The sequence below is a fragment of the Microtus oregoni genome, unplaced genomic scaffold, assembly GCF_018167655.1.
Source record: "Microtus oregoni isolate MIOR12 unplaced genomic scaffold, Mior012 000108F_ref0000382, whole genome shotgun sequence".
Classification (NCBI taxonomy): domain Eukaryota; kingdom Metazoa; phylum Chordata; class Mammalia; order Rodentia; family Cricetidae; genus Microtus; species Microtus oregoni.
In genome coordinates, this window is record NW_024544726.1 from 1,236,435 (window position 1) to 1,249,487 (window position 13,053).

At 36.2% G+C, this 13,053-nt stretch overlaps 1 protein-coding gene across 1 annotated transcript in view; it reads left to right on the forward strand.

Annotated features, from left to right (window-relative positions):
- The window catches only part of LOC121443491 (probable ubiquitin carboxyl-terminal hydrolase FAF-X), an 84,374-nt gene that overhangs the window by 37,293 nt on the left and 34,028 nt on the right, over positions 1–13,053 (forward strand). The window contains exons 21-27 of the mRNA XM_041645234.1: positions 3,407–3,537; positions 3,733–4,011; positions 6,426–6,551; positions 8,064–8,189; positions 9,555–9,721; positions 11,870–11,978; positions 12,153–12,299. Coding sequence (XP_041501168.1) covers positions 3,407–3,537; positions 3,733–4,011; positions 6,426–6,551; positions 8,064–8,189; positions 9,555–9,721; positions 11,870–11,978; positions 12,153–12,299 — 1,085 coding nt within the window. The remainder of the gene's footprint in view (positions 1–3,406; positions 3,538–3,732; positions 4,012–6,425; positions 6,552–8,063; positions 8,190–9,554; positions 9,722–11,869; positions 11,979–12,152; positions 12,300–13,053) is intronic.

Consider the following 13,053-nt stretch of genomic DNA (forward strand, 5'->3'; position numbering starts at 1 on the left):
CAGAGATACTCAAGTCTCTGCCTCTTGTCCTGGGATTAAAGGCGTGCGCCACCACTGCCCAATTTGAAAGTGTCTACATTTTTAATAGCTAAAATAAAACCAAAAGATATCTATTGAGGATCTTGTGAGCTGGGTCAGTGAATGAAAGTGTCCCTCCAGACCTAATGAACCCGTAGTTAGATACCAGAACCCACATGGTAGAAGATAACTGACTGCCTTCAGCTGTCCTCTGACCTCCACACATTTGCCATTCACTCACACATATACACATACAAACAGTAATAAAATTTCAAATACTTACTTTTGATACCAGATTTTATGAAATCTAAATTTTCATATCCTTTATACGTTTTGCTGGTGTACTGCCACACTCACTCATTCATATATTTGCAATTTTTTGTCAATCAACAGCCAAGAACTGAGTAACAGACCATGTGGTCCCAAACCCTAAAATATGTACCATGGCCATTTGTAGAACCCGATTGCCTAGGACCAGTAAGATGGCTCAGCAGCTAAAGGTGCTTGTCACCAGTCTTAAAAACCTGAATTTGATTTCTGGAACCCACTCTCACAGTGGAAGAAGAGACTGGCCTCGAACTTAGAGATTTGGCTGTCTCTGCCTCCCGAGTGCACCACCACCCGGCCCACCTTGGATAATATTGAAAGCTCTATAGTGTTTGCTTCCTCTTCTTTTCACATCGTTGGCTTAATGTATCATTTAATTTGTCCACATAATTTTTGAAGCGATCTTGTGCTTCAAAAACCATTATTTTCTAAAGTAAACACCATGTTCTGACATAAGCAACTTTATTGTCTTGTTACTATGGGACAGAGTAAATTTACGTAATAGATTACCAGCTTAGACTCCTCAATTCATTTTAGTCCTGACCTGCCTATGACAGTTTTTGCTTTGTGTGTGCAGGTTCAACCTCCACAACATAGTTTAAAAATACAAACCCACACCAAAGCCTTGAGCTTGTGATTTGAACTTCCTGCCACCAGATGGAGACAGTGAGCCAGTAAGGTCAGGCAAAAACAAAATAAAACAACAAAAAAAGGTCAAGGTTGCTTTTTTTTGTTTTTTAATAAAATCAAGATCTAGTACCTATATTTGTACCATTAAGAGGGCTTAGTGGGTAATGGTACTTACTACACAAACCTGATGGCCTGAATTACATCTCTAGAACACATAAAAATGGAAGTAAGTAAACTAACTCCAAAAAGTTTTATTCAGACTTCCTCTACACATGAACAATGTTATTGTGTACTCACTCATGATTGAACTTTTTAAAATCAAACTATAATGTCAAAATTTGAAACAGTCAGCATTTGGTTAAAGTATGTATTGCTTTATACATACATATATATATATATAAATATGTATATAACAAAGCAGAATGAGTTGCTTTTTAAGATCTACTTCCTTCAAGGAGTTTAATGTAAAGAGTATGTAAATATGCCAAAGTCTGTTGTAAGGTCTTCATTCTCTTTGTTTTACTGTTTTGTTTTTATTTGTTTTTTTTTTTTTGAGACACGATCTTACTATGTAGGTTTTGCTGGCGTGTAATTCACAGAGACCCACTTGCCTGTGCCTCCTCATTGCTTGAATTAAAAGCTACTACCTCCCTAATTGGTTGGATTTACTTTTTTTAATAATGCATTGCTTTAGGTATATAATTGCTTATATTTAGGTATCCTTTAAAGACTCTAGAGGGAAAACAGTAACCTAAGGTAGAAGCTTACAAACTGCCCACACATATAGTTAAAAGCCTGCTTACTGTTCTGAATTACTCAAAAAAACATAAGTTTTCCTTTACTTCTTTTCTAAGCATGCTTTCCTTAACACTTGGGCTTTCTTAAATCTTTCTCTAAAGCTTCCCTCCCTGCGTGTAGCTTGTTGTTTTGCCGCATGTCTGACCTCTATGACAGCTTAAATTGCATAACTTTTTTTTCTTCTTCATTTGCCTCCTTCAGGTAGCTTCTGAGGTTTTACAGCTTGCCTGTTCTGAGGTTATTCTTTTAAGCAGTGATAAAATGGTCCTTCATCATCTTAAAAAAAAAGTAAACGAAGTAAATTACCCTTGATGACAAGATTATGGGCAGATTAATTTTTTTCCATCCATATTTTATAATTAAAAAGTATACGATCAGGGACCTAAAATTATTTAGGTGTGTGTATGCACACATCACAAAGCAGTACTTTGGTTCAGACTCTTCAGAGAGATAAACTGTAAGCCAACAGCATTAAATGATTTGTTTAGCATTTGTTGCTTCCTTTTGAACTTATTGTGACAGGATCTTGCTGAATATTTGTGGCTGACATTGAGCTTTCTATGTAGACTATGCTAGCCTAGAACTCTTTGGCTGCCTCTACCTCCTGAGTATTGGGACTTAAGGCATGCACCACCACACTTCCCCTTAAACTTTAAAGATTTATTTATTTATTTATTATGTATACAGTATTCTGTCTACATGTATGACTGCAGACCAGAAGAGGGCATCAGATCTCATTGCAGATGGTTGTGAGCCACCATGTGGTTGCTGGGATTTAAACTCTGTACCTCTGGAAGAGCAGGCTAATGAGCCATCTCTCCAGCCCCAGGCCTTAAACTTTTTTCTTTTAACATTTGTTAAATTTATATATTCATTTTTTGTGTAGATAACACAGTGTTTATGTGGTGGTCAGAGGTTATGTGGCTCAGAAATTAGTTTCCTCATACCATCATGTGAGTTATATGAATTGAACTCAGGTTATCCATCAGTTTGGTGGCAAGGACATTTACCTACTGAATGAGCTTAAATGATCTCATTTCTTCAGTCTTACCTTTTGCTTCCATCCTACATTCAAGATTTTTGATTATTTCTTTGAGATAGAGTATCACTGTGTACCTCTAGCTGTCCTCAAACTCACAGACTTGCTTGCCTCTGGCTCTGCACTGAGATTAAAGGTATGCACCATGTGCCAGGCTCCTCTTCAGTCTTATTAAGGTTCAGTTTCTTGGGTACAGTTATATCTCTCAGTGAAATAAACTAGGTAGGAAATAATGTAATGTCATTAGGTAAGCAGTAAATTTGTAGGAAAGAACTGTTCCTTTGGAAGTGTTTTTTGTTGTTTTGTTTTGTTTTAAATTGGTCTCCTGCAGCTGAATAGAGCATGTTGACTGGAGGCTCCTGGGATGAGAGACTGTTTCCTTGAGTAATTAAAAAGCCCTGGTTGGTGTTTTGTTTCTCTCTTATTTGGTTGCTTTTAAATCAACTCAAATAAGGTTCTGTGTTATAGAAGCTTAACTGAATGTATACCTCAGTTGAATTGTTTGCTGTTCCATGCTTTTGAAAATATTAGAAGTGATAAAGGTGTAAATTGCATTTTATTTCAGACTATGCTTTCTATATCTTTCCCTTACAGATAGTACAACAATAGAAAAATTAAGAGCTATTTGTTTGGACCATGCCAAACTTGGAGAAAGCAGCCTTAGTCCGTCTCTTGACTCACTTTTCTTTGGTCCTTCTGCCTCACAAGTGCTATACCTAACAGAGGTTGGTTTTTTGTCTTTTACATTTTGAGTTTGGGTCTTGATCTTTAAATTGATCTTTGTGTTACTATGAAGAATGTGAATAAGATTAGATGGTTTTAAGATAGTCAGGAATGTCTTAGTCTTTGACATGGAGGTTATGTTTTAAATTCCTTTTAATACAATCATTTTCTTTTCCCCTTCCCCCTTTTATTTTCAGGTAGTCTATGCCTTGTTAATGCCTGCTGGTGCACCCCTGGGAGATGATTCCTCTGATTTTCAGCTTCACTTCTTGAAAAGTGGTGGTCTACCCCTTGTCCTGAGTATGCTAACCAGAAATAACTTCCTACCAAATGCAGATATGGAAACTCGAAGGGGTGCTTACCTCAATGCTCTTAAAATAGCCAAACTGTTACTAACTGCTATTGGCTATGGCCATGTTCGGGCTGTGGCAGAAGCTTGTCAGCCAGGTGTAGAAGGCGGAAATCCAATGACATCGGTAATACAGACTTGTTTGGTTTTGCTTTGCTTTTAATTTCTAATAGTAGATATAATTTTTAAGATTAAATTTCTCAGTGATTTTAAAGTTCAACTTTGATTCAGTGTTGAAGTTTTCTTTCTAGTGGGTATCTTATGACTGTATTTGTATTAAAAGTATACTAGCTCTTCAAAGGCTTCACTACTATTTTGGAGGGTGGTTCCTTCAGTTCTTTTCTGACCATTTGAGTTTTGTTTGGCTCTCACTGTAAACCAAAAAAAAAATCTCACATGTAATGAATTTTTAACTTCTGTCAGGCAGATAAGATATTTTAACTTCTGTCAGGCAGATAAGATACCAGTGGTGTTGAGTTATAGTTGATTTAGCCTCTTACCAGTTTTCTTTCTCACCTTCATTTGCTTAAACTCCAATTATGAAGTTATCATTCTGTTTTTGCTTAGATAGCATCTTTATTTTGGTGAAATTCTCAAGATAAACTAGAGTTTGATGCCTAATTAAAGGTCAAACTATGAATTTAATTTTTTTTGAAGATTTGATTATTAGTGTACATTGGGGTTTTGCCTTGAGTGTATGTTCAAGGGTATCAGATCCCCTAGAACTGGAGTTACAGACAGTTGTGAACTGCCGTGTGGGTGCTAGGAATTGAACCCCGTCCTTTGGAAGAACAACCAGTGCTCTTAGTCTCTTGAACCATCTCTTCAGTATGTTGATTTTTAATAATATTTAATTAATTGCTGAAAGAAGTCAAAAGTCTTTGGGGGATGGAGGCAAGAGGATTATTACATATTCAAGGCCAGCCTAGGCTACAGACCCTCTCTTTACAAAAGTCTGACGAAAGTTTTGTTTTTAGAAATTACTTATGTCTTAATAGGGGAGGGATGGAATGTTGGTGATTATGATACATAATTGTTCTTGTTGTTGCTGGTTTTTACTTTCTGGGATATTTTGTTGTGTTTGTTTGGGGAGGGTCTTTTTTTTTTTATTGGTTTTGGTTTTTCAAGACAGGGTTTCTCTATGTGACCCTGACTGTCTTGGAACTTGCTCTGTAGACCAGGCTGGCCTCGGAACTCACAGAGATTTGTTCTTGTTGTTGCTGGTTTTTAGTTTCTGGGATATTTTGTTGTTTTTGTTTGGGGAGGGTCTTTTTTTTTATTGGTTTTGGTTTTTCAAGACAGGGTTTCTCTATGTGACCCTGACTGTCTTGGAACTTGCTCTGTAGACCAGGCTGGCCTCGGAACTCACAGAGATTCACCTGACTCTGCCTCCTGAGTGCTGTAATTAAAGGTGTGCACCACCACTGCCCAATGTAGTTTCATGATACCCAGAATTTCCCTAACAGCAATCCTAGAGTAAAGAGCAATAGAGATAGAAAATGAGGAGTAATTAGATAATTGACAATACCTGCAGAATAATGAGTACCTTGTAGATAATTGTATTATCTTATTCTGAACACTTTCATATGTTAGAAGTTTTCTGTAAAGCAACCAGGTGTGGTGGAAGTTTGTAGTCTCAGCATTTAGAAAGCTAAAACAGGAGGATCACCAGTTCAAGGCCATAATAGCATACGAAACAGACCTAAAAGAAAGCAGCAAACTTTCTACAAAAGATAAAAATGACTAAAATTAAGTGTATATAGATACATACATACTATATATATTTTAATGTAATTCTTAATAGGTTAAAGGGGGAAGAGTGGTTCTGGGTAGCTTAAACAACATGAGGAAGGCCAAGAGTTTAGTTGGGATCCTGTATCTCACCCAATGAGGAAAGGGCTCTTGTTAGGATGAAAACAGATTCATACTTTAATTTATGACATATGACTACTTAATGATGTATACAATATACAGAAAAGCCAGTAACATGCTTCCTTTTCTATCTCTTCTATAATACTTTGAGAATATGCCATTTGCCAGTTGCAGATATTAAGGTTATTATAATTGTCAAGTATTTGTGGACAGATAAAAAAGTCAGAATTACTCAAACTACTTCATATGCCTCTTGTTCATTGAAAATGTTAGTATATTGTTAGGTAAAAATACCACTATTCTTTGTATGTTAGGCTTTAATAGTTGTAATTTTTCTCACTTGCTAAGTAGAATTTGATAACTGGAGATTATGAGCAGGGTCTAACCAAAGGGTGCACAGGTAAGAAAAAATAGTCATGATTTGCTGTATCTTTAGATGAGATTGAACTTGATCTGTTCTTAGAGACATGGGTTAGATTAATCTACAGTAAGGGATTGTATAGAAATTTGTGCTACTTGGATGCCATGTTGGCAAAGTGGAGTGCTTTGTGTGTTACTGCGGAAAGAAAACATCTTAAGGGAATCATTTTAAGTTGATGAGTAGGGTACAAATGTTTGGATGAAGTTACATACAGAATACTCAAATGTTTTAACTTTTTATTTTTTCAGGTCAACCAAGTAACTCATGATCAAGCAGTGGTGCTACAAAGTGCCCTTCAGAGCATTCCTAACCCGTCGTCTGAATGCATGCTTAGAAATGTGTCTGTTCGTCTTGCTCAGCAGATTTCTGATGAGGTTAGTATTGTTAAAAGTAATATACGTGTGTGTATGTAGTTGTGTCATAGTGTTACTGTACAAAATTATTTCTATATAAATATGAAAATTATATTATTATAATTTTGTGCAGTAACACACACATATAATGCTTTACTTGTCGTAAGTGTTACTCTAAATTTTCTTTAATTTTTATTTTATTACATGTGTTTTGCCTGGTTCAGTTTAGATAATGTTTTCCTAACGTCAGCTTAATATTAGTGCAATATTTTCATCAGCTTTTTGTATAATAGCATTCTTTCAAAATGTATAGTTGATACTTTTTTTAAGATTTATTTATTTATTATGTATACAACATTCTGCCTCCATGTATGCCAGCACGCCAGAGGAAGGGCGCCAGATCTCAGTACATGTGGTTGCTGGGAATTGAACTCAGGATCTTTGGAAGAGCAGTCAGTGCTCTTAACCTCTGAGCCATCTCTCCAGCCCCAATACTTCTTTTTAAAATATAAGCACTACACAGAATATTTTTTCTTTGCCATTGGATCTCAAGATCAGATCCAGGGTTTTACACCTATAGCTCTAAGACAGAATATTTCTGTAATTCTTCCTTGTGTTTTTTTTTTGTTGTTGTTGTTGTTGTTTGTGTTTTGTTCTGTTTTGATTTGTTTTTCAGTCCATTCTTTCCAGGCACTAGTCCCAGGTAACCAGTAATTTTTCTGTCCTGATGAAAGATTGTTTTGTTCTTTGTTGCTTTGCTTTTCAAGGCAGGGTTTCTCTATGTAACAGTCCCAGCTGTCCTGGAACTCACTTTGTGTAGACCAGGCTGACAGAACTCAAAGATCCCTCCTGTTTCTGCCTCCTGAGTGCTGAGACTAAAGGTGTGAGCCAGCGTGACTTGCTAAGAGGGTTTTCATTTTCTCGAATTTTATTCATTTGGATCATATGCCTGTAATCCCAACACTTGGGATGCTGAAGCAGAAGGATAACAAGAAGGCTAGCAAGACTGGATCAAAAAATGAATTAAATAAAAACAAGTTAATGACTTTGTGAATTGTCAGTGTTCTAAGACTCCTTAGTTAATTCGTTGTTGTTAAATATCCTGTTATAAACTGGTTGTGGTGACACATGCCTTTAGTCCCAGTACTTGGGAGGCAGAGGCAGGTTGGATCTCTGAGTTCTAGGCCAGCCTTGTATACATAGAGACCTCCAGGACAGCCAGAGCTACATAGGCTGTCTCAAAACACCACACACACAAATACAAATATGCATATACTTAGAAATATATCTTTTATATATAAAATAAACCTGTATATATCCCATTATGAATGTGCCATACTTTGTATATTTGCCAAAATATACTTGGGGTTTTTTTCTCCCTTTTTTTAGATATGAATAAAACTGCTGTGAAAATTCTATACAAGTATTTGACTTTTTCTGTTGTAAAAACCTGGGAGTGCAATCATTGTCATTTTTGTGATGATCAGCACTAATAGTCTAAACAACAGTTTTAATTAATCATCATTTTTATAGGCCTCAAGATATATGCCTGATATTTGTGTAATTAGAGCTATACAAAAAATTATTTGGACATCAGGATGTGGGGGATTACAGCTGGTATTCAGCCCAAATGAAGAAATCACAAAAATTTATGAGAAGGTAAGAGTTGTAAGAGAAATATATCCCTTATATAAAAATGAATGTTAGTGAATTATGTATATGACTATACTTATACTGTATTCATTTTAAAATATCCAATCACTTTCATAGTCATAATTGCAGCTATAATTGAATATTTACTTTGAAAATAAAGAACTTAATCTTGTGAGGCTGCTTTAAAATTAAAAGAGATTTTTCTGTTTTCACTGAAGTGAGACTATCTCAAAGAATTTTTTTCACATTTGTTTTTTCATTATCTTTCAGTCCTATATTAGTTAGGGTTCTGTCATGTATACCTACCTATCCCTTGGATACTTACTGCATTCTTTGGGGGTTTTGTTTTGGTTTTTAGTTTTATTTATTTTATTATTTTATGCGTATGAGTGTTTTGCCTACATGCACATATATGTGCCATGAATGCCCACTTCTCTCAGGGGTCAGAAGAGGGTGTTGGATCCCCTAGCACTGGAATTATAGACAGCTGAAAGCCACCACGCAAGTGCTATAAATTGGACCTTGTTCCTCTATATGAGCAACAATGCTCTTAACTGCTGAGCCAACTCTACAGCCCACACTGCTACATTCTTAAGAAAAAGTTGAATAGTAAGGACTGATTCACTCACTTAGTAGAACTTACCCTTTGTATCAAACTCATTGTCCTTTTTACTGTTTGTATGTTCCCATATTATCTGTTTGGTATAGTCCTCAGTATTCATTCAGCAAAATAATTGAAAGCCTAGTTCATTCACATTACTATAGTACTGACTTTTCAATAAAATCACCGCATATTTGGGGTTAGGAAGATTTTTGAAACCCTTACTGAGCAATTGTCCAAGGAGATTGATTTTTTTTTAATTGCACAGTAGAAAAGCTAGATAATAGAGCTATTTTAACCTACTGTGGTTCACAGGAAAAAGAATGGTTGGTTGTTGGTCTTCAGAAGTTTCTTACTAGAAAATGGTTAATGATTATATATGTTTAGTATATGTGTTTAACCCTTTTTGAGTCACAGCAAAGTATTGATATTAGACTTTATTTTCATTTCCAAATTATTCCAAAAGGCCTCAAGAGGTATGAGTAAAAAGAAGGACCATGTAATTTAATGAGTAGGTAAATTTTAAACACTTAAGTTTTTGAAGTCATATTTTCCTCTTAAGCACTTTTTAAATGAATTTATAAAGCATTAGATTTTTTGTATTGCACTTTGTGAGCAAAATTTTTTGTTGTTTCTTCCCTTCCTCCTCCCTTTCTTGTTCTCTCTGTTCCCCAGCCCCTAATCAGGAATCTCCCCTTAGACTTTCATGTTACGTATGGTTTTTCTTTAAAAGAATCTTTAAGTAATTTGTTTCTAATATAATTTTACAGACCAATGCAGGCAATGAACCAGACTTGGAAGATGAACAGGTTTGCTGTGAAGCATTGGAAGTGATGACATTGTGTTTCGCCTTGATTCCAACAGCCTTAGATGCTCTAAGTAAAGAAAAGGCTTGGCAGACGTTCATTATTGACTTACTATTGCACTGTCACAGCAAGTAAGTTTGTTTTTAATTTTAAGAAGCTTTATTTTTTTAAGTAGAGTCAAGTTTATGTTAGCACAAGGTATCAGAGAAACCAAATACTCTCCACAGTACATTAATGTTGAAGAAATTTTCATTTAACTATGTTTAACCTAATCTGAATTTGTTTAGTTTTAGTCTACAATATTGGATATTTATTGGCCTCCTGTTGTAAATTTCTAGGTGCCAACTGTTACTTTAATGTGAAATTTAAAAGAGGGCTACATAGAAACATCATACTAAAATAAAGATTAATTACTTAGCGTAAATCCCTCTTTTTTTATCTCAAGAGCATTTAATCAGTAACAGTAATGTTTCAAACCGCTTTTTATGTAAGTCATTCAACTTTAAAGCATTCAAATTTGTAGAAAATGGTTTCCATCCATTTATATTAGTCTTAGTCTGATTTTTCACATGTAAGTAAATTATAAAACTAATTAGGCCAGGTATGGTGGGCTCACACCTTTAATCTTAGCACTCTGGAGGCAGAGGCATGGATACTATTGTGAATTTGAGACTAGTTGCTCTGCATCTCAAGTTCCAAGACAACAAGGACTACATAGTGAGGCTATGTCTCATAAAACAACCACAAAAAAATTAGTAGGTGTTGCTGTTACATGTTAATGAGTCAGGTTCAACTTGCCTACTCCTGACAGCACACTAATGTGATACAGTGTAATATCAAGTGAAAATATACTGATATGAAAAGAACCTTAAGTAATTTCTTTGAACACAGTCTGGCCAGTTAAGAAACTCTTTCTTACTCTCTGAACATGTTGGACAAGAAGGGCTGACTGAGAAGCCAAGGACAATGTCACTGGGTTTTGATCCTACTGCATGTACTGGCTTTGTGGGAGCCTAGTCTGTTTGGATGCTCACCTTCCTAGACCTGGATGTGGATGGAGTGGGGAGGACCTTGGACTTCCCACAGGGCAGGGAACCCTGACTGCTCTTTGGACTGGAGAGGGAGGGGGTCTAGGGGGAGGGAAATGGGAAAAGGGGAGGAGGTGGAAATTTTTAATTAAAAATAAATAATAAATAAATATGAAGTTTAAAAAAAGAAAGAAACTCTTTCAACCAGGCAGTGGTAGCATACATCTTTGTTTTCAGTACTCAGAAGGCAGAGACAGGCAGATCATGAGGCCAGCCTTATCCACAGAGTGAGTTTCAGGACTACACAGAGAAACCCTGTCTCCAAAAAAAAAAAAAAAAAAAAAAAAAAAAGAAAGAAAAGAAAAGGGGGGTGATGGGAGGTGGGGAGAAAGAGAGAAACAAACCCAGAAACACTCTTTCCATGGAATCCAAACAGAACAGGAAAAGCTTGCTGCCTCTTTGAGAAAACTTTACGATGATTGGACAGCTCTGTACATTTAGTTCCATTTAATAATGCATTTGCATGCTGATATTGAAGGAAAGATTTTTGAATTAGGGAATGCTCAAATCTTAAATTTTAAATTTAGGCCCAAATCTGAAAGTTTTATTGTCATTGATTTAATTGTAACTGGTTCTTGCACACATACTGTGTCTCAGCTCTTTGAGGTTCTAGAAGCACCATGTCAAACAGAGTTGTCTCTGCTCCCCGTGAAGTTTATGTAGTATATAAACTTAGGTGAAAGATTGATCCATAAATTGTTAGATAAAATTCCCATAATGTCATTAGTCCCCTTAGAAAACATACTGTATAAATACTTTGTCCTTAGAGATTATCTTAATCACCTGAAAGATTTGTTGGCACATTCTTGGCCAGACCTACCACCGTTTCTCATCAGATTTGAGAACTGGCACTCCTAACAAGTTTCCAGGTGATACTGATGTTGCTCATATGGGGGCCATGCTTTTGGAACCAGTACAACAGTACTACCTACAGCAATATCCTTTCTCTGATAACATAATTCCCTTTGACCCCATATAAAATGCACTTGGATGAAAATTCTGTGTGGGGGTTGGTGGTGGATGTTTTAGGACTTGCTATAGAGCATTTTCTACCTATAAGAGTTTGAAACCTGTTCAGAAACAGTGTTTGGTCTCAGCCTTGGACTTGCTGTGGTAAACTCATTTACTTATGTATTTTTTATGACTGCTTAAGTGGATATTACTTTATGTTCTTAATAATTAACATTTCAGAACGGTTCGTCAAGTAGCACAGGAGCAATTCTTATTAATGTGCACCAGATGTTGCATGGGACACAGGCCTCTACTTTTCTTCATTACTCTGCTCTTCACTGTTTTGGGGGTAAGACACTTAAAAAAATGTTTACTAGTGTAACTAATTCCTTCAACTAGGATATTCAGGAATTTGTGAATTTAGCTTGTATCAGTTAGGGCAATTTATACTTAATCAGTAAGACTCAGGGTTTTGAATAAAAGAAATTCCAAGCATGAACATACTGTATTTTCCCATTTTCAGAGCACAGCCAGAGAGAGGGCTAAACATTCAGGCGACTACTTTACCCTTTTACGGCACCTTCTTAATTATGCTTACAACAGTAATATTAATGTACCCAATGCTGAAGTTCTTCTCAATAATGAAATTGATTGGCTTAAAAGAATTAGGGTAAGTCACAATTAATGCTATGTTTGTTTTTTATCATTGTTAAATGCTTTATTAATAATGGTTCATAGTTTAGAACATTTTGGTGAAGTGAATAAATCTAAAACAGAACCAAAGAACATGCATTGTGTTGTTTGTTGTGCTTTACAGAATGAATGCATTACTACTTACAGAAAATGTGTACTTAAGATTTAGAATACGTGGGCTGGAAAGATGGCTCAGCGGTTAAGAGCACTGGCTGCTCTTCCTAAGCTCCTGAGTTCAATTCCCAGCAACCACTTAGCAGCTCACAACCATAGGTAATGAGATCTGATGCCCTCATTTGGAATGCAGGCATACCTAGAGACAGAGAACACATGCGTAAAAAGCTGAGCATGATGGCACATGCTTTTAAACCTAGTAGGTGCAGAAGCAAGCACATTTGTATGAATTGAGGGCTACATAGTAAGGTAACGGGGAAGATTTGGCATACTCAGGTTCAGCTGCAGTTTTAGCTTTTTTGTCTTTCAGCAAATTTTCATTTAAAGAAAATGCTGTCCTGGTGGTGGTGGCACACACCTTTAATCCCAGCCTTAGAGAGGCAGAGACAGGCGGATCTCTGTGAGTTTGAGGTGAGCCTGGTCTGCAGAGCAAGTTCCAGGACAGCAAAAGCTACACAGAGAAACCCTGTTTGGAGAGAGAGAGGGAGAGGAGAATGAATAAATAAAATGCTGGTGTTACCCCCAAAAGTGGTCAGATACACTTAATTTTGATTATA